Consider the following 22,776-nt stretch of genomic DNA (forward strand, 5'->3'; position numbering starts at 1 on the left):
AGCCATTGTAAAAACTATGTTAACAAGCTTTTTGCTTTCTTTTTTTTTTTAATCTAGTTGGCTTTTAAGAAATGGACTAACTGCTACTGAGAGTTTGGACGCACGTGATTGAGTATGGGGGTGCAGTTTGATTTCCCTTAAAAGTTTCCAATTTTGTTTCTATAAGCGTCAAGTTAGTTAGTAAATTTCCTGTGTTAATAGCTTAACTTTCATGTTTATAGCTTCCACCAAGATTTGAAAAACCTACACAATTACTTTGGTGAGACCAACAAACAGGTAGATGTAGCTGAATTGTTCGTGTGTAATTCACATTTTACATCGGTTTGTGATTTGAACCGGTTTTAAAAGTTTTTACTTTATTCCCATTTTTGAAGTGGTATAGAAAATCAAATTTTTTAATATTAAAGATATAAATACAGATTTGGTATCCAACTTTTTGGAAAGTTTAATTTGATACTCGAACTTTAGAAATGTTCAATTTAGTATCCAAACTTTTTAAACATGTTTATTTTGGTACCTTCCGTTAAAGACTACATAACGTCGTTTGATAGATGTTGTTCAAATTTAAAGTCCTTTCTTGTAATTACAGCCCATGTAACATTTCAAATAGCAGAAAAATAAATGCAAAACTTTGACAGATGATTCACATTTTCCATAACTCCAAACTTTAACTGATTTCATTAAATTTGATATTACAAAAGAACCTTTCAAACACCTAAAGTGAAATCCAACAACTTTAAATAGTTAATTTCAACAGAAGGCAAACGGCGTTATTGATGACAGGATTGTGATTGAAGATTTTTTTATATAAAGATTACATGTCAAGTTGAGAAGTTATTGATGCTCAATAAAAAAAAGTGAGTGATAGACGAAAATTTTTACAAAAATTGATTGTTAAATTATTAAATTATACAATTGAGAAATTATAAAATATTAAAACTATAAAGTTATAAATTATAAAATCATAAAATTAAAAGAAATTATAAAATTATAAAATCAAAAATTTATAAATTATAAAATTACATGTGACAATACCCTAATCAAAATAATAGTCATATCACTTTGTCAACATTCACATCATCCAACTAAAAAATTAAAAAAAATATAGAAACTCAATTAATTTATTCTTTTTCAAATATTCAAGAGACTCTTGAAACTTAATAGACACTCGATTAAAATTTTTCAAAATTTTATCTAAAACGTAAAATTTAAAAATATTCCATTCACCTCTTCATGGTATATTATTTGTCATAATTTTATTAGTCCAGACCATATATGAAATTATAGTCCTAAACCACACAATAAATTAACCGTAGTAGTTATTCATTGACATAAAACTTAACAAAAAGACAAACAATCTAATGAGTACCATGTTAAAATGGTGGAACTTGTTGATAATGTTTTAATTTAAAATCTTAATTACACTCGTTGCCATGCAACATGAACCTAAGGACGCAAGTGTATGAAAGATGTTAAATAAACAGATGGCATATGATATGGTTCAAAGGATATAAATGTCAATTAAAAGCCAAGTGACAAAGAGGAGCGACCGTGTCAACCACTCCCAATAGAGGCTTTTAGCTTCAAACTTCATGAGCCTTAACTTCATATTTTCCATCTCATTGCAGCTTTCATCTCAAACTTTGACCAAAATATATGGTCTCTATAAGGAAGGAAACTTACTTTCCACGGGGCACGTACACTAGAATTTTTCTCACCAAGGTTAAATATGAATGTGTTGAAAATTTAAGTATGAGTTTAAGTTTTATATCATATGAAAATGAGAAAGTTGAGCAATATATAAGATACAAGATTCAGAAATCTATTGTCCTAAGGTTTTGAGTTGAAAGTGGTGTCATTCTCTTATATGTTAAGAGTTCAAGGTGAGTTAAAAGTCTCACATTGAAAAAAAAAATGTGATAAAGATGACTAGTATACCAGTAAAAGGATTTATAAACTCTATTGCCTTAAGATTTTGGATTGAAAATGTTTCGGCTCTGGAGTAGTTTCATGGTCTTAAAAAAACAACTAGTTGTCACGTTATCCATCATAGAAATTGATCATATAATTGTTGCCTTTTGTGCATGTCAATGCATTTGGATTCAAAGAGTGTTGGAAAAGCTGAGTCTATAAGACATAGAAGAACACATTGGTTCTTTATGACAACAATTCAACCATACAACTATTTAAGAATCCAATGTTTCATGGGAGGAGCACACATATTGACATTAAATTAAATTTTTTAAGAAACTCAATGAAAGATGAAACTATCAAGTTAAGTTGTTGCAACTCACAAATTCAAGTTGTTGAAGGAAATTTTAGCAATTAGACATTACTTTTCTATTTTTCATTAAATGCATTTTTCTGTTTAAATAATATGATCAGTAGTTAACCTATTATGTAGGAATATCATGCTAAAATTTAGCCTTAGGAAACTACCCGTAACTTTATGCAAGGAGTTAGTGGCTGCTGCTGAGTTTGTTTTTCTTGATTTGGGTTGTAAGGCTAAAACATTTGCAATTGAATTTAATAACAAGATTACATAAAACAGAGAACAATTTTTCACCTTCGTATTCACGATTGTAATATTATAATTTTACTACAATACCGTGTTGTAGTTGTATGGGTAAAATTAATATATTAGTCATTGCAGTTTTATGAATAATTAATGTGTTAACCATTTTTAGAAGTTTTTTGTTTATTTTTAAGTACAACGGTTAGTTATCGTTTGATGTTAATGACATTTTACAGTTTTCTATAATAAAATGTAGACACAGATTTGTTACATACTTTGAAACACAGATAAAATACAATTTTAGTAAAAATAATTTAAAAGCGAAAAACACATTCAACCCAACTATGCTTTATGCCGTATCATATGGTTCAAAGACTATTGAATATCAATTAAAAGCAAAGTGACAAAAGACCAGCTTTTAGCTTCAAAGTTCATGAGTTATGAGTCACAACTTAGCTTGATAATTTCCATCTCATTGCAGCTTTCATCTCAAACTTTGACCAAATATATGGTTGCTATAACCAAGGAAACTTACTTTCCCCGGCACGTACACTACAAGTTTTCTTACCACAGCTAAATATGAATGGAACCTTGCATTGGATGCTAGTACCATGATGCTCCTTTTCTAGCAGAATCCAACCCTTACTATGAAAATCTCTTTCTATAAATTGCATCCAAATCCACCCTTTTCCCCACCAAGCACCCAGCAAAACAACACAGTGCAAAATGAATGTTCCTACCTCAACAGCATCCTTGGTTCTGCTACTCATTCTGATTTCAGCAAATAGCTTGCACTGTGAAGCACAGCAGTGTCGCCCCAGTGGCAGAATCATAGGAAAGAAACCCCCACCAGGAGAATGCAACCAAGAGAATGATTCAGAGTGTTGTGTGCAAGGCAAGGCCTACACAACATTCAAATGTTCTCCAGCAGTGTCGAGCAACACCAAGGCACAACTCACTCTCAACAGTTTTGAAAAGGGTGGAGATGGAGGAGGGCCTTCAGCATGTGACAACAAGTACCATTCTGATGACACACCAGTGGTTGCACTCTCCACTGGATGGTTTAACAACATGAGTAGGTGCCTCCACAATGTTACCATCTCTGCAAATGGGAGAAGTGTTGTGGCCATGGTGGTTGATGAGTGTGACTCCACCATGGGATGTGATGAAGACCATGATTATCAACCTCCTTGTCCCAACAACATTGTTGATGCCTCCAAGGCTGTCTGGAAAGCCTTAGGTGTTCCTCACAATCAGTGGGGGGGATTGCAAATTACATGGGCTGATGCTTAATGTAATGCTGTAATACTATTACATGCCTTCTATCTTTCTGCTTTCTGTGTTGTGCTGTGTTTGTTTGTATTGTGCCATTGAAAAATAGAGTTATATTCATTCTAATATACATATATAGAATGGACCACATGCTTTTTTTTAGCAGATTTTATATATATTTGAGACAAATTATATGTACATGTAAAATCCAATCCAGATAAAAACTAAATAACACAGCAGAATTCACTGAGAAAAGGCTCAAATTCACTGACTATATATGTCACAATGACCCTAGTAATATAAAACCAGGAAAACAAGAAGAAAAAAAGTCCCCTAAAATAGTTTCTCTTGAACAGAAAACATAACAAAGAACAACACAAGAATATCTCTTAAGGACTCTGTCTCAACTTTCCAGCAATGTTATCTCTGGTGAAAAAGGAACAATAGATAAGTCCTGTTCCCTCACTCCGCCTCTAATACGATATTTACACCTTTGATTAGCACCACACCGATCCTCCATGATATGAACTTCAAGAACTTCAAGCTTAGGGCACTTCCCAGGAAGCTCCATATACAAGGAGTTCCTATTTTCAAGAGAAACTCTTAGCTCAACTAGATTCTTTAACAGTGGAAGATCGAGACTAAAAGGGTATGTCTCTACCCTAAAATCACCCAAGGACAGAAACTCAACGTTACATAATTCTTTCAGAGTCTCACAAACAAACTGGTTAGCATAAAAATCCTTGATTCCACCAAACACTGTCATATAAACTTTGGCTTTAACAATGTTTGACCTACTTCCACTTTCCAAGTAGTCTGGGACAAAATCATAATCACGATCACTTTGTATAACAAGGTTGTAAAACCATTTGCGTTGGAACAGTTGGATAACTCGAGAGTTTCGCACAATCTTCAACTCGTTGAAATGTGACAAGTACCAGTTCTGCCTCAGGTGGAACAGTTCAAGAGCTGGAGATCCAGAGATAAGGTTCCTGATGCTGGAGAAGGAGGTGAATGCATGTATGTGCAGGTGCAAACTCTTGAGTTTAGGAAGATGAACACCGGAAGGAATAGAGAGATTAAAGAGACCCTCGAGCTTCAAAGTGACAAGTGTGGCACAGGTGAACAAGGTGGCAAAGTTGAGCACGCTTCTGTGACACATGCATAAGGAGACATCAACATGTTCAACTATTCTTGCTATCACTGCAGACACCCATTGTTCCACATAATGTGAGCAACAACTATGACTATTACATTTGAGATGGAACCTTGTGATGTTTTGTGTTATGCGTAGTGCCAAGAATTTGTTAACACTCTCGTGGGATTTTATGATTGGTTTGGAGCAGTGAATGTCGAGAAATGGAAGCATTCTCCATAGAAATCTCCACCTGGTAGACAACAAGGATGTAGCTATGGCTTCCTTGGTGGTAAGGAACAAAAGGATGTGACACAGTACATCATCTGATAACTGGCTAATTCTATCCTCTTCTGGTTTTCTCTCATTCTTCTTCATTCCTGTCAAGTGTAGGGACTATGTGCAATCATTTGATTTGCTAAGCCAGTGTTCAGAAGGAACATAAAGTGTGTCTGAATTCCAAAGGCTTTGATTTTGGTACACCCATGTGTTATCTTCTTATTTCCTAATATCTTTTTGCTTTTTCCTACATAAATATCTTTGATGGCGTTTTCCTTTTCTTAACTGTTTGTGAAGATTTAATAAGTAAGATACTATCGTTTGGTGTATCAAACAAAAGCCACTTCAAATGTGATTCATAATATCTATAAAATCTAAAGTACAATTTGGCTTCCCGGAAACACTATGAATTAGACTTATGGTTTGCAATTATTATAAAGACATTAGTCTGTGTACAAATTAATTTTTGCTTTGATCGATTAAAAAAAAGACGATTTTATAATACATAAGTGAATATAAATCTTATATTATAAGTTAATTTTGTAATATTAAATTAGGTTTAAAGTTCACTTCTTAGCATATTATCATATCAGTGAATTAAAATTTATCCTAATAAAATTTATTGTTTATTGATCTTTTGTGTCATCCACTATCAAAAAATTTATTATTTGTTGAATCTATAGTCTCATCTACTATATCAAGTCGTTATCACACCATCCATTAATGTCTAGTCTCATAATCTTTTGTGTTATCCATTAATTTTTTTTATACATACTTATAATAAAAAGAAGTATCCAATATCAGTAGATTATACGGTGTTCTGGTTATCTCTAATTCATCATCACTCTGATTGGTCATCCTATTCTGTGGAGGTGGTAAAGTAATTGATGTGTAGGGAAGCTGTCTGTAACTAAAATATCATGGATGGTACAAGGGTCACTTTCTAGCATTTTCCTTCGCACACAAAACAAAAGGCATTGCATGATACATGCATCTTGAACAAGGAAAGCAACTGAAGTGCAACCCCACGCACGTACAAATTCAGAGTTTAGGTAAACATCACTTCAGTAGAAACCAAATCAACCACGGCAGAACAACAAAACAACAAAACAACCATAACATTTGTACAACGCCACGCCACCCAGTACAGACAAACCCTTCTTTCTTTAGCTGGTGATAGTTGGTTTTCAACAACAACAACAAAGGTGTTAAGTCTTCACCAGTGATTCCCAAGCCATGGTGGTGACTTTTGGGGGCATGACTATCAATGGGGGTGAGAAGAAAAGGAAAAGATTGTTGGAGAAAAGGAGCAAGACATGAACAGAGAATGTAACTCAGAAAAGTGCAGCATTGGCAACAAGAATAAGATACACAAGAATTGAGAAGGAAAAAAAGAATCATCAATCAAAGCATAACACACACAGATATCAGACACAACACTATGCATTCCTAGTAGTAAATCTTCATGCACCCTTTGTCATTACCTTTCAGGAGACCATAGTTCAATGACAAAAGTCACACTCGTTTATATCATAATCTGTGCCCCAAAACCACAAAGCATCTACCTCAATGTCAATTTCTTTCAAATAGGATATAAACAACAGTCTGTATTCAACCAAGAACACGAAATCTTCGAATTAAAATTCCTCACAGCTACAAAAATATTGAGTACAACCCTACAGTCAATCATGGGTAGAGAGATAGGTGACATTTTATCAAATTTCCATAAGTCAGCTGGCTTCTACTCTGTTGTTGGTACTTCCCATGCTGTAGTTACTACTACAGAAAAATTAGATGAGTGACCATGAATCTGAAATATATACTCAGTACTGGCATATGCAAATAAATTGTCACCCGCGCATTAAATCAATGTCAATATGAGAGTTGCGCATATCCAACGGTCGTGATGCTGGCCACGGACTCAAAGATGAGGTTGGAGTAAGATTTTGATTTGGCGAGAGGCTATTCATTGCAACTGGATTATGAACTGTCTGATGATCAGTCTCTATAGCAACTTCTGCCACTTCAGCAGAAGGTTCTTTTTTCTTGATCTTTGTCTTTGATCCACCCCATGTAAAGCTTCCAACTATCACCTGTGGTAATAAAGCATCTAAATTTAACAAGTTGCAAGTTTTGACATGATAATGATGATCTTTTAACACATAATATGATGGCAGCAATAAAATGCATTTTACCTGAACTGGACTTGCAGCAATAAGAACTCCGCCAACTCCTCCACCAATGACACGGCCATCAGGACTTGCAAGGGAAACACTTAATCCACCAGTTCGATTGCGCGAGCCACCACCACCATCGGCAACCAAGTAAGAGCCTGACAGGCACAATATCTCAAAACGTCCCTGTTGAATCCAAAGTCCATCAATAACTATACATAACCAAAGTAAATAACTTCAACAAGATAAAAGTGTTAGGAAAAAGAAACAAAAAGAAAGCATACTGAACAACCACTTCAGATTGTTCTAAATTTATGGTTGAGTAAAATAAAATGCTTCAACAAAACACGTCTAGAACTATGACTCACAACAAGGAAGCTTGGTAATAATGCTATTTCTTATAAAAAATTCTGAAACTAGAATAGCCAAAACTTGTACAATCAGTGTTTTTAACACTTTTGAGCGGAATACTAAATCAAATTGCATTTAAGTAACATAGCAAGTGCAGTCATAAATGTGAGTAGATGGCATACATACATTTGAATGCACCTATTTACATGTTCTGGATACATAAAAAACAAGCTCAAAGTAACTAGAATGGAGTCTTAATTTTCAGAGACAAAGTATTTTTAACATCCATATGAATAGAATGCTTATGCTGAGGCATTCTCCAAAAAGAACAAAAGAATCAGAGTATGACAGTGAAATTGGGAGTAAATGTGTTGGGCAATATAAAGTGAAATTGTTTATCAACTTCAAGTCTATCTGAACATAAATGCACAAACACAACACTAGAAAGTTACAAACCTCGTATGTGACTGTGCCACCTGATGTTGAAGGTTGACGAAGAGTCACAGTAGACACAGCACCATTGGCTGACAAAATACATATAGCTCTTGGTCCCTGCTGAGAAAATGCCATGATTTTTGTGGCAACGTCCTACAGAGAAGGAAAGAACAGAATTTTTTGAAAGAGTATTTCTTCATTTAAAGAGCAAGTACCACCTTGGAACACATTATGTTTCAAATGAAATCATTTTTAGAGCATGTATCATCTTACATGCATTGATGAGTAAAAAAGTAGCACTTCAATAAAACAATAATGACAGACAAAAGATGAATTTCCTTTCTCTAAGGGGAAATTAATACCAGTAAGCTGGTGATTAAGTCAAGAGACCAATTTAATGTAGTACTTTGTTTCTCACCAAAAGATATCACATTTTGTCATCCAGAATCAATCAATTCATGCTTTATCTAGAACTTCATTTAAAATGAGAAAAACACAGAGTAGGTGTTTGATGTGTTTTCTCTTTTGATTAAAGTTGATGCATTTTTACCAATTATCAAAAGTATCTAGTTACATTTTATCACCTGTTTTCAAACTTTAGTAAAGAAAGAATAGAAAACTAAAAAAAAAACAGTTTAACCATTTCCTTGAAAGTTTTAAAACAGGAAATTTACTTATCACTGAAAATTAAAGCAAAAAACAGAATGTCTTCACCATTTCCTTCACAAAGTCTGAAAAGAGAAAACAGAATAAAAAACAAGGTACTGTTGTGTAATTTATTACTCAAGATGAAAGCAAAACAAAAAAAAAATGCAGCCCATAAATATTCAGAACTTAAATTTTTCAACATACAAAAAGAAAAAGAAAAAATGATAAAAATTCTTAAAAGTAAGAGGTATACCTCTCCAACTGCTATGGTAATGATATGAGGAGTGAAACCCATCCCAGCTGAACCAGACATCAGTTCACCTAGCAATAACCTCTCAACATTAAACATGAATCACCCTTCACATTAATTTATAATTAAACAAAATTAACATAATCAGTCCTTAAAGACAGAACCAAAATGATCCATTTAAAGAACATTTACCATATACCCTTGTCATTCACCTAACTTTTAATTAATTTATATATGTGTTGTTTTATTCTAATATAGGAATAAAATATCTTATAAATATTTTATTGAAGTAAAATATATTACATTTATTGGTTTCTCCCAAAAAAATAACCTTAAAGGACACCTTAAAAAGGAGAGAGTATTGTTTTATGGGGAAACCACAGTCAAAACCAATCAAATAAGGCTGAACAGTTTTTTGTAAAATTTTATTCTCAACCTAAACTGAACCAAACCAATATTCAAGTAACACAAATATTTAAATTTATTACTATTCATCAAATAGTAAAATAAATAAAAATTGAAATTCAAGAAAGAGAGAATAAGGAAAAGAAGGGTCATGTGCAATTATTTTGAAATCTGACCTAAAGTGTATTAATGGGGTTAGTTTATTCCTTACTTAGTTTTCTAAAGTAACAAAAAGTTTGAAACAAACTAAAACTCATAAGTTAACAATTGATTTGAAATGAACAGAGTATTTCTGCAGCAGTTATGGAAAAGTATAAAGCTATAATGATTTCTGTTCATCTTGGATACGATCAGAAGTTTTTGATTCAATAAGATTAATCTACAGAATGAATTGACAACTGTTACCATCACTATTCAGACAATGCATACTTTGCACCTATACATGACTCAATAAACAAAAACTGTTATCCTTTTTAAATCACAATAAAAACATGATTTACGGAAAATAATGTAATGTTATTGCCAAAAACACAACTTGTATCATGGGCATGGTAAAAATATCAACGTGTTGAAATTAATTTATTGGTATATTAGCTCTGACAATAGCACCTCCAACTTTATATATAAGAAAAAAAAAACATACTTCATCCAGACCAATAGTTAAATTAGTTAATTTCAACTAATAATGTCTTAAAATTAAACTGTACTCCAAGAATACCACTAGAGTTAAATGATTTAAGTGGCACTAAAAGGCCTTTTTCTATTTCAAAGAATAATTTCAACAAGTATGACTTATAAATTAGAAGGGGTGAGTGGGGGCGTGACAGAGGAAGCGTGTATGGCATAGTAAAGGGGGAGAGCATATTTTTTTTCAAAAAACATTAAGAATAATTTAAATTGGGAATAAATTTGAAGGATAATTAAGAAAAATACTGGCAAAAAAGCCAAATGAAGGTCTATTTATTAAATAGGGGAGATGTAATAATCATTTGCCTAATAATTCTACTGCAAATTTCACAGGCTGCTGCTGCTGCAGTAGATGTTCAACTGAAACAGTCAAATTTAACACTCAATAGTTTAAAAGGAAAATCCATAATAATTTGTACTAGTACCATAATCACAAGAAAGCAAAACTTTTGAGGGTTCAACTTTCTGCAAACACTGCATGTATCTTCTAATAAACAAAATTATGTGTGCAAAGAAACTAATAGTTCATTATTTATACCCAATTCATTGAAAAGTTGTATATTTAGTCGAGTCGAGTTTGATATCAGAATACCAGACTGAAAATAAAAATAAAAACCACTGGAGAGAAAGATGAAATGTGTAATTTTGAATGCTGGCACATGCTAGAGCACTTAACAACTTAGCAATAATACTTTAATTTAAAAAGTTGTGTCAATACTAAGTAAAGCAAGTGATGTAACAGAAACAGTCACAGGTTCAACTCTAGAAAATTTAGTAGAAAAAACCCTCAAAATTTCACCTATTGCAGTGATCTCAATAAACCAAAAATCTGAAAGCTAAACCATTTATCTTGTAAACAGTAAAATTTTGATAGTAAAGAAATTCATAGGTTATATATACCAAATCATATGAAAACATAAAACTTGCTGACTCAATGTTAATTCACTCCAACTGATATTCCAATTCCAGCATGAAAAAACGAATAAACAGTTAGCTCAAAAATTGAAAACAACAGGTGTTGTGCTTGGATAAAAGCAACTTTGATCTTTAAAAATAAGCAAGTAACACAACAACCAAACAATCCATCTTTTCAATACTCATAAGTTTCAAAGCAAAATCCAGATTTTGCACTAACACAGTAATCTCAATTGACCAAAACGTTTGAAAGCTCAACCATTCAACACACAATCCACATATCTTGTACTCAGACAGAAAATAACAATTTATCCACTGCAAGTCTGCAACACAAAAGCAATTGTAAACTCAGTTCAATGAGATGTTAGAATCAAAAAACATCACTTGGAAAAGGATTTAGACAACCAGCAACATCTCAACTCAACTGCAAATTATCATTACTTTGATCATTCACTAAATACACAACAACATAAAAACTGAGATGGGGATTTACCAAGAGAAGCCAACTGTTGTTTCTTCCCTGATCCTGGTGGGCGCCCCCTACCTCGTTTCTGGCCTTGTGCCAGGGCTCCAGGATGACTTGCTGGTGTTGGAGTCAATGCCAACGACACAGTTCCGTCCGGCCCGTATTTTCGAGGCCTTCCTCGCTTCCTTTTGACAGATTCCCCTGGCACAGCACCAGAAGGAACACTCACATTGACACATGGAGATGAAATTCCTGAAGACTCCAATGGTAATGTGGATCCAATGTTACCACCACCACCAATGCTTGATTGAAATGGTAAATTAGGATTAGACAATGGTCTAATATTAGGCGAGTTGTGCAGTTCAGATTGAGTTCCAGCACCAGGTATCCCTCTCTGCATGTAGTAAGATGCAGAGCCAGGTAATGTCATTTGGTCCCCTCGATCCATGCATTTACTAGACCTTCAAACCCCTCAATATTCAATTCCACCTATCTCTGTTCCCATATATAGTCCATGGTCGACAAATTTTGGAGGGAAGAAAAAAAATGCACAGATCAGAAAACCATGAAATCGTTTATCATCATGACAATTCTGTCAAAAAAGTGCTTAAATTATATTAGCAACAACACCAACATGTCCTTCAAATCAGAAGCATAGGCTTTCCATAGATGAATCTTCTCAAGGATAACACATTAACACCCTATTGAAATTATACATATGAAGGAAGGGAAAGGGACCCTAGACTCAATTGAAGGTACAAGACAAGCTGAAAACAACCGAAAAGTAGAAAGATAGATCAATGAAAAGAATGGAAAGCCTAGCTAGAAGGTGGTTCACACAAATATTCTAGTAGTAGACCAATTACAGAGAAGACAAAAAGAGAAGCTAGTTTGCATACAGCTTACCAAATTATATAGAAACAACAAAAAGGCTTCACATTGAAGGTAAAGGCCAGGTGAACTGTAACAGGTCCACACTCACCAACCCATGATAAAACCTTAAACACCAAGCAAATTTCATGGCATGTACTATATCAACCTCACTCACCCTTTGATGCCAACACCCAGAAAATCAAAACCCCAGAGACAAATTCCTTTACTTATTTATCATGAAGAACCAACCACTTAACTACTCCAATTCAAAATTATATAAATTTTAACCCCAGTTTAGAATTCAAGTAAAGAGTAGAAAATGTCACAATCACCACAGAGAAAGCAACAACCTTTATGAAGACCAGAACAGATTTCACACCACAAACACAACTGATAAAATGCTATGAATGCAAGATGAAAATCACTTCAAATCATGGAGAGGAAAAAAAAAGAGAAAAAAGAAAGTACTAACATGTGAGGAGAGAGAATCAAAACTCAAAAGGGTGTGTGCAGTGGTGGTAGAGAATTGGAGGTCCCTTATGAAGGCAGAGAGTTGAAAAACGTTCAACGGTTTCATGCGGAATTAAAGAGCGGTGGGTGACAGAAGAGCACAGAAGAGAGAGAGAGAGTGTGTGTTGTTGTGTGCTGTGTGTGTGTGTGTGTGAAAGTGAGAAGTGAGTGTGTACAAAAAAAAAAAGAGTGAAGTAGCACAACAACATTAACTGAGAATGAGAAAGAAAAAGGAAAAAACAAAACATGAGTAATGAATAGTGATGTCTCTCTTTCTCTCTCTTGATGTGTGTCAGCAGCACAAGTCCTTATCTCATTGCATATATTTTCTAGGGGTGAGTGAGGTGAGTTCATAGATTTCTCTCTCCTAGTTGAGTTGTGGTGATGAACAATGAATAATGGTGAATTATGCTATGGAGCTAGCTAAGGTAGCTATGTGCCCTACTCACTGCATTTCACAAACAAACAAAACTTCAATGGAAAAGCACTTTTCTCTTTCGACTTCAACTGGATAACACTGAATAGTGAATATTTTCTGTTCTTTTTACTTTGCTTCCTCTTCCCTTTCTTATTCACAATCTTTCATACCTTACTTTTCTATGCTTCTTAATGTTTAATCTATTTTCAGATACTTCTATTTCAAAAAGTAAAAATAGTGATTATTTTAGTATCAGATAAATTTGGTTAAGTGTTTCTTAAAATAATCACTTATTCAAGAAGTGAAAAGGGTTTATTTTTTAAAAAAATTAAAAAGATAACTATTTATTTCTAAAATAAACAGACTAGACAAACACAAAAAAGTTAATTTTTTCTAATTTTATTAAAATAAACATAAAAAAAATTCAAGATTATATTTATATATTATTATTTTATTCAATATTGAAATAGTTTATAATTTTTTTTATTCTTACAATTATATTAATTTGTAAATATTTATCTTAGGGTAGTAATTTGTTCAATTAATAATTTTTAAATGCTAACGTATTTCTTTAAAAATACTTTATTTGTTGTAAAATAAATTTTTTATCTTTTAAATATTTACCTTTTAATTTTTTGTAATCTGTTCTTTTCTATAATATTGTCATAAATAATTACAAATAATTAATATATGTCCTCTTACATTTAGGCACAAAATTAATAAATGTCTTAAAACATTCAAACATTACCCCCTCTTTATCTAAACTCTTACTCTCATTCAAGAAAAACGTTTAATACTATTAGCAAAATAATATATTTAGTTTAACCTACTCTCATTTAGCAGCACTAATTATTAGTTTATTATATAATAAAATACAATTGTTACTATAAAAGATATATAATAATAATATTATTATTATTATTAAAATATATAAATTATAAAATATCAAGAATTTGTAAACAAAATTAAAAAAAAAACATCAAACTAAGTAATGTTTGAAAAATATTTTGGAAAGTTATAAAACTCGAAATACATACAAAGCTCTAATTTTATCAGAAAAAAATAATTTGGGATAAAAGAATTAAAAAAAATTAAAACTGATAAAAATAAATAAAAATCAACATATTTGTGACAAATACAGTGTATACAAATATGATTATAGAGAATAATCCCGAGGAGTGTGCACGCGCTAGAGTGGGCGAACATTCCTAAGGAAGTATTATCATTCCCACGTTTAAATGTCATAAATTCAAAATATCTTGGGGTACTAAAATATTAATGATATATTGATAAGCACAGTTAATTAATTCATAGTTAATGTATCATAAATTAATTAACAGTTAATGTATAATAAATTAATTAATAGTCAATGTAAACAAAATAGTTAATGCATCATAAATTATTTATTATTGATAGTTAATGTATCAAAGTTTAATTAATTAAGACTATTTTGAGAATAATTTACAAAATAATCAAAAATAATCAAAGTATTTCTATTATTGGGAAAAAAAACACCTTTTCCTACGGTTTAAAAATTTGAATCGAAATTAAATAAATTATTTATTTCGTTAAGTTTAATTTATTCTTATAATTCAATATTATCTTTACTTGAAGACGAAATATTTACAACTTATTTGGTGGGGACATACACTTTTTTAGCCGTTTAATCTTTAATACATTATATGTATAATATATAACTAACGTGCACACAGCACATATGTGTACTAATCTTTCATATATGTTAGTAGATGATAATAGTGTAATATTATTAAGTTAATATATAAAAAATTTATATTTATTAAAAATAAAGTGAAATAAATAAAAAAATTAATTGTTAATAAATAAATAAAAAAGATAAACAATTTTATAGAAAATAAGTAAAAATAACCATTAATGTTAAAAAAATTAATAAATAATTATATTATAAAGGGTAGAATTGACATTATGAAATGTGGATACAAAAAGAAAATCATCTTTATATATTGTTATAGATAATATGTATTATTTAAGTATTGAGTAGAAAAATAATTTAAATATAATTTTTAATCATCTAATATATTTTTAAAAATAAAATTATGATAATAATTTTAAATTTAAAGTATATAATATAATTAATTTTAATGATATTATTTTAATAAATTTAAAATTTAAAAGTTTAGTGTGGTCTTCAAAATTATAAACTTCCTTAATCTTCTATTAAAAAAAATTTGTCAGAAATACATGAAAAACTCTTATCTTTAACAAATTTAAATTAGAACGTTAAAATTATTTTAAAAAAACAACATATACATAAATAAATATTTATGTCGTGTTTGTTTGGACGGAAATCATTGTTCCCACATATTTACGAAGACGGATAGTAAGAAATTATGTGTTTTCCTCACATGATCTGTGATGAAAAGGAGGCGTAGATTTGCGGAATCTAATCATTATTTCATCCCTATAAAGACTTGTGGGTGATTTTTTCGTTTTACTACTTTCACTCTAACACATGTGATTCGTATTTTGCGTGTGTGTGTTTCATTTTATTGGTTGATTTTAAATTTAATTTTTTTTCATTAATACAAAATTTTATTGGAAAACTTCAAATTTTATCTATTTTTTTAATTTTTTTAATATATTACATCAATCAAATTAATCTCTAAGTTTTACAAAAATTCATCTCCAAATTCACTTACTTTACCCTCTAAGGCAGTATTCTTTTGAACAGATAGCATTGTTCAAACTTATTTGAAGGGGGAGATTTTGATTTGAAATGATGTTCGTTTCAGAATATGCAGAAAGAAAAAACACATACGAATTTAAAAAGACAATACAATTCAATCTCACATCAAAGACAAAAATTTACGTGATGGATCGTTGTTTACCATTTTTTTCCTTATATTTTATTATCATATTATTAATAATGATTATTATATTAATTATTAAATATATTATTATTATATATTATTTATTATTATAATCTATCATACCTTCATAAAATTTACTTCCAAATACACTTATTTTACCTTTCAAAACACATATATTTATTCATACAAATTTATCCTTAGACTCTTCGTAATTTTATTTTATCAAGAGAACACACTCTAATTCTACTAGAAAAAAATTAAAAAGAAAAACAAAAAAGAAATTTTAAAAAATTCGAAAAAACCAGAAATTGACACGTGGCATTGATTTTAACACCGTCTGGTCAAAGTTAACGGTGAAGACCAAATTGAGTCATTTTTAAGAAAATGAGGACCAAATTGAAACAACAAAAAACATGATAACCAAAATGAAATTTCATAACAAATAAAGGAACCAAAAGAATAATTTAAAAAAAAAACAAATTTATTCTCTCACATCAATACATATTCATCTTAATACTACTTTAAAATCTATGTAAAAAAAAAAAAACACATCCTTAATAAATAAAATAGAGAGAGTGAAAGCATGTATGTTGGTAGAGACAGAAAGAGAGAGAGAGAGTGAAGAAGGGAATAAAGAAGGGCGCGTGTTAAAGAGAAAAGTGATGACAAACAAGTTGTGACAGAGCTGACTCAAAACGGGTTTGGTCTCAGAAAAATGGCTGACTTTGTTTGCATGTGACTTTCTCTCTCTCCATCTGACTTTCTGTCTGTCTCTCTCTGCATCACACCTTACCATTCACTCCACTCAACAAAATATCTACTCAAACTAATGCACATTCTCTTCCACAATTTTTCTTTTTTCTTTTTTCTTTTCTTTAACACTGTGTCCAATTTTGAATATCATTAAATTATAGTTTTGCATATATTAAAAAAGAAAGCATGTCCAATTCAAATAAAATATTATTTTTAATATTTATGAGGCATTTTCCTTAATGTGAATGTCATTATATAGACTAATTGTCTTACCATCATTATTATGAAAATGAGTTGTGCAATTTGCTTTAAAGAAAATTGAAATAAAGTGCACGAAGGAGAAGAAGGTGCAATGCAATTTCTGGCTAGAATGTTTGTTACACAAATGTTATGTTATTACCATTATTCATTAGACAAGAACAATCACAGATTAATTCTTAAACTGATATCCTAAACTTCTTGTATTGAACACAAAAATAAAATAAAATAACATCATAAAAAATAATCTTGAAAACATTTCACTAAATTATTTAAAAATAAGGGTCAACATTATTTTGTCAAAATTTGACCCCACATAAGTACTAAATGTGTTATCTAAATGGTATCTTTTTATTTAAAAATAAAATGTTGACTGTGGTATTTGTTATCAGTCAATAATTGCGACAGTGCTTCAGTGGGTAGGTACTGGGGCATGCAAATATTTATAAGAATAAATTACTGAAAAACATGTCACTGAAATTTATTTTTCAAAACCAAAGTAATGATTTCCTCAACTCAAATCATATACAAAATAATAATAATAAAAAGTTAGAGTTAATACGTTTTTAAACATGACATATTTCTTCATGATTAATCTTATGAAACAAATTTAACTAGTTTATCGTAATAGAGATTTATACTTAATTCAGCTTTCCAATATATATAAAGTAAAAATTATCCTTTTATATGTTGTATTTTGTTATTAACTTTGGATAATATATTACTTAATTTTTTCTTTGATAATTTATCATGTGTTCAATACTACGACATTGTTAAGTATATTACAGTAGCTAATTCTTTAATAAATGCTAACGGAAACACATAATATATGTACATGTATGTTTTTTTTATTATAAATAATTAAATCTAAATAAAAATCATTTTAAAAAATTAAATGATAAAATAATTATTTTATTTAAAAAATAATTAAGTTTAAAATAATGGTCATTTAAAAAATTAAAAATGATTAAATAATTAATTTAGTTTAAAAAACATTCAAAAAATAAAATTGAAAAAAATAGCTAAATTTAAATTAACAATAACTTAAATATAATAATATAACTAATTTAGTTTAAAAAAATAATTACTCAAAACGTAAAGTTAAAAAAACATTTACACACGAAATAAAATCTCTTCTTATATAATAATATGGATAGAATGAATTTGAATATTATTTGTTAGATCTTTTGATGGATGAGATTTATTGGAGATACAATATTAATGAGATTTACTCGATCATATAAGTCGTTGACACTATCTTCAATCTAAATTCTTAAAACAATGAGTTTATGGATATTCATCCTTATATTATGTTTCATTTTTTTTAATTTTATCCAATATGAGACTTAGACTCACATTAAATTATTTTAAAAATATAAGAAATATAGGATTTTGTTTTAAAAATATAAGAAATATAGGATTTTGTTGAGATGTAAAGATGAGAAAGCATGAGGTTATTTTGAACATGTGATGTGTTTCTCTCTCTCTCCCAAAGGCATTAAGATGAATGATGGAGAAGAAGTTGCGTGCAACATGTGTGTGTTATGAGTATCTAAGTTGAAGAAGAAAGAATTAAAAATTATGAAATGGTTGATTTGGCCCACATGGGATCATGGATTAGATTCCTCTATTCCATATATGGAAGTACTTTATCTCTGAGTTTATACTATAATGTCCTAACATTGGAACACAACTTTAACGTTTTTATATTGCTTTTCGCAACCTCGTCTTCTGTCTTCTGTCCACACATGCTAATCCAATCTTGTCCTTAGTACTAAGCTTCTCTAACAAATTATAATACCAAATATATAGTCATTCTCCATATTTATGCTTTCCTCATAACTTTCTTCTGTATAATAATAATAATATATAATGGTTCTTATTTTTTTAATTGACAAGGACAAGGCTTTTGTAACTAGGTTCTCTTTTCTTTCGTAATATTATATATGAGAGAGATACAATTGCACTTCTCTTTGCATTTTTTTTTTATCTTCTTCTTTTCAATTTTCAATGTCTCTATTGTTGATTTCACATAATTTAATATGGCAAATGAAACATGTGTCAAATGGTAAGCTTATTTGTGTAAATTAGTGGAGACAAAAGCAATTAGAAACTAGGACTTTCTTATGTCTCATTACATACATATATTAGAGAGGTTAGGAAATACAACCTAAAAATTAGTTTTACTCTCTTTTTCATATGATCAAATCTCTTTTTCTTCTTCTTTATGACTCGTCCATATAATATTTGTTTTATCTTTTTTATTGTTTTCTTTTCTAATTCATGAATATTACAAACAAAACTTAAAGAGAGACACATGTTTGTGAGATGGTTTATATATTAATTATTTTATATATTATACTAGGATATTTCAATTTTTCTTAAATTAATTTTATAAATATATTATGGAAATATATTACTTTTTATTAAATTAGTCTTTAATGTAAAAGTATAGACTAATTTAGAATCAATAAGTAGTTAAAACTTTGGTAACTAATGTTAAAAACCAATTTAAACTTTAACTCACAAATTTATTTTAATTTTTTTTATTAACAATAAAAACTATTTTAGATATCAATATTTCTAGTTTATAAATGCTCTCTAATTTAATAAATATAATAATTCATTATTTTTTGTCTCTAAATATTATATATATATATATATATATATATATATATAAGCGTATAAGAAATCATAAAATCATCACATTATAGCTTTAACAAATTTCTCTCACTTGAGCATCATCTTTAATATAAATTTGAGTATCTCACTTAACGATTCTTTTTATTACAAATCATAATAGTTCAAATGTCATGACTTCATTATGACTTGACCCATATGGTAATTAATGTCACCTGCAATAATTTATCCTTCAATATTTGTCATGTTAGAAGTTATAATCAATATTTGTAGTACAATTCTTTCTACTAAAGAGTACAATAGCTTAAACAATATTAAGAAGTTTAAGTCTAACTTAATCTTATAAAGTCGGCTTATAAAGTGATATTTGCATCTACTTATATATTGTAAATTGACTTTATCTCCAGTCAATGTGGGACTCCAACACACAGCCCTCATGTCGAGACATATACATCTCAAGCGTAAAACTAGACATTAACGGTGACACGATAGTGGCCCGATGACAGGTGGAATAATAGACTCAACAAACAATAAATTTCGTTATGATATGCTCTAACACATGGTTTCTCTAATACCATGAATGTTGGGCCAAGTGATACATTTTCCATGTTGATTTTCCTTATAATGCCACCTATCTAATTTTTTTTCAAGTGCATACATTTCATTGAACTTCTATACCTAAGAAGTAATGTAGGTGACCAAGATCCTTAAGTGAAAACATAACATCAAGAATGAGTCTTTGAGTCTCTTCCACATTGATACATAGAAGTACTCAACTTTCTCATATGTATTCAATGACACAAACTTATAACCTAAAACTTTAAGACAACATATTTATAGATTTACTATCTATGAAGTACTCAACTTTATGATCTCTATTTAATATGAAATTTAGACTCACTTGAATTCTCAACAACAGTTAATCATAAATAAAAATAAAAATTGAATATTTCAAAATAAATTAAAAGATTAACATCTACCCTCTATTTTCCTATTCATTTAAATTTATTATTTAAATATTATAAAATATCGCAATTAATTACTTCCATCAAAGGGAATGTCTCGCTAACGAAAATTAGGAATCTAATTTGTCACAAGGAGTCTAATTTTTTTTTAAGTACATACATCTTGTTAGTTATTCTTATATGCATATAGAAAATAGCATTATAAAAATATCCTCACTTTATTTTTAGATTAAAAAAAAGGCTCGGAAGAGAGTCAGATTTATTTAACAATATTCAAAAAATAACAAGATATTGAATGTGTATGAACAATCAAAACAGTCTTGAGAAACTCGATCTTGTCACCATATTAAACTTTTTGAACATTAAAAAAAGGTTAACACAATAAGGAAAAGATGTCATTATGGCAAGGACTCACTTTTTCTCTAAGATGGATTGAATAGCTAATTACTAAACACACCCAAACCGTAATAATCAAGAAATCCAACATATAAACTAAATAACCATTCCAATAACACTCTAAGCAAATAAAACAATGATATTTTAATTACTAAGTTTTGACAACTTTCTCTTACAACATGAGGTGTCATCTTCTAAGTGATTTTAGAATATTAAGAATGAGAAAATAGAAAAATAAAAAACCACTTAAAAAATGCCACTTATAATTGAAAGATAAAGTTGTTAAAAATTAGTAGTCAAAAAATCATTTTTCAAATATAAATCAATATATTTTCCCTTTCACATTCATTTTGAATATATAGTGTTGAAGAGTACATGAAAAAAAAAAGATGAGATATAAGAATTAAAAGAGCAAAGATTATTGGATGATGAAGCAACCCTCAACCTCTATCTGTTGGGGGAATAAGTGGTGTCTTTTGGTATAGAAAAAGTTTTTCTCATTAAATATGAGTATTTCTTTGACTATGAAACCCTAATTTTTCTTCCATAGGAACTCCATCCACATCTTCATTTTTTTTCTTCTAAGAACAAAAAAGAAAAAAAAGCTTTAAAGGGACAACCCTACCACTCCATTCATGAATACCCAACTATAATCCTATGATTACATTAATAATTAGCACAAAGTTATGAGCAACTAAATCAAGAAACCTAATGTTTTCTTGGTTAAATTGATTATTAAATTCACCTATGTATAGGGAAAGAGAGAGAGAGTGTGTGAGACCAATTATGAGAGCACATAATTACAATTGCACTTTACATAATTAAAACAGCAAAAAGGGGAAGGAAAAATAGACTCAAAATGTTTCATAATGATTCACTTTGGTTTTGAGGGTAAAAAACAAAAACAGGAAGAGACAGTTTCCTAACTTTTTCCTTTGGTCCACAAAACAAACCTCTTTCATAATGTTAAGGATAAGTCTATTCCAAAGGTGAAAGAGATTATTATTTTGAAACAATTCATTTTGAGTTTTGAATATATCTTTAACCAATTTTAATAACTATGACTCTCTTTTTTATAATAAATGTGTGTTAAATATGTTGTAGATTTGTTTTCCCTAAAAATGTGTGTTTTTCTTTTGTATATTTCACTGCCAAACTAAAAGAAATTATTTTGAGTCATTTAAAAGGATAACTTCATAACTGTAGAGTGTAGCAAATAAATACATTGTTCCCTCTACTTGTAGTATTTTATAACTCTTTGTTGTCTTTGAATGTTTGTTCATGAAATTTTGGAAAGTGTTTGAATGTTTGTCGGTAGTGAAATGGAATAGCATGTAAAAGAATGAGAACATGGGATCAAATTTTGCATTGAATATTTATTTTATATGAAATAAAGAAATATCATTGAATTTGATTATTATTTTTTTTAAGTATGATACCATGTGATTGATAGAAGAAAAAAAAAAAGGTTGGCAGTAGTACTATTTAGATGTATATATGGTGATTTAGATTGTAATCTTAACACAGAAAATAAAATTCTGATGATATATATTAAGTTTTAGAAACTATGATTAAAAGTTGA

General features: G+C 29.8%; 3 protein-coding genes across 4 annotated transcripts; 1 reads left to right on the top strand and 2 right to left on the bottom strand.

The window, feature by feature from the left end:
• The first annotated feature begins 3,106 nt into the window (after positions 1 to 3,106).
• On the top strand, positions 3,107 to 3,952 carry LOC146883367 (kiwellin-1-like). The gene has a single exon (XM_085667564.1). The coding sequence runs from the start codon at positions 3,242 to 3,244 to the stop codon at positions 3,806 to 3,808; it is 567 nt and encodes a 188-aa protein (XP_085523690.1). The 5' UTR covers positions 3,107 to 3,241; the 3' UTR covers positions 3,809 to 3,952.
• Positions 3,953 to 4,029: 77 nt separating this feature from the next.
• Positions 4,030 to 5,430, bottom strand: LOC114166798 (F-box protein At4g22280-like). The gene has a single exon (XM_028051635.2). The coding sequence runs from the start codon at positions 5,298 to 5,300 to the stop codon at positions 4,191 to 4,193; it is 1,110 nt and encodes a 369-aa protein (XP_027907436.1). The 5' UTR covers positions 5,301 to 5,430; the 3' UTR covers positions 4,030 to 4,190.
• Positions 5,431 to 6,651: 1,221 nt separating this feature from the next.
• On the bottom strand, positions 6,652 to 13,091 carry LOC114166799 (AT-hook motif nuclear-localized protein 11-like). 2 transcript variants are annotated; one of them, XM_028051636.2, is made up of 6 exons: positions 12,878 to 13,091; positions 11,560 to 12,027; positions 9,063 to 9,130; positions 8,183 to 8,314; positions 7,397 to 7,561; positions 6,652 to 7,294 (listed from the first exon to the last, which is right to left on the bottom strand). In XM_028051636.2, exons 2-6 carry the CDS (start codon positions 11,978 to 11,980, stop codon positions 7,052 to 7,054), a joined length of 1,029 nt encoding a protein of 342 aa, XP_027907437.1. In that variant the 5' UTR covers positions 11,981 to 12,027; positions 12,878 to 13,091; the 3' UTR covers positions 6,652 to 7,051. The 2 variants fall into 2 exon arrangements, with proteins under 2 accessions (XP_027907437.1, XP_027907438.1); XM_028051637.2 differs by lacking the exon at positions 12,878 to 13,091 and adding an exon at positions 12,439 to 12,641.
• Positions 13,092 to 22,776: the final 9,685 nt, after the last annotated feature.

Source organism: Vigna unguiculata, chromosome 10, assembly GCF_037176805.1.
Source record: "Vigna unguiculata cultivar grain cowpea cultivar isolate G323 ecotype 2 chromosome 10, ASM3717680v1, whole genome shotgun sequence".
NCBI lineage: Eukaryota > Viridiplantae > Streptophyta > Magnoliopsida > Fabales > Fabaceae > Vigna > Vigna unguiculata.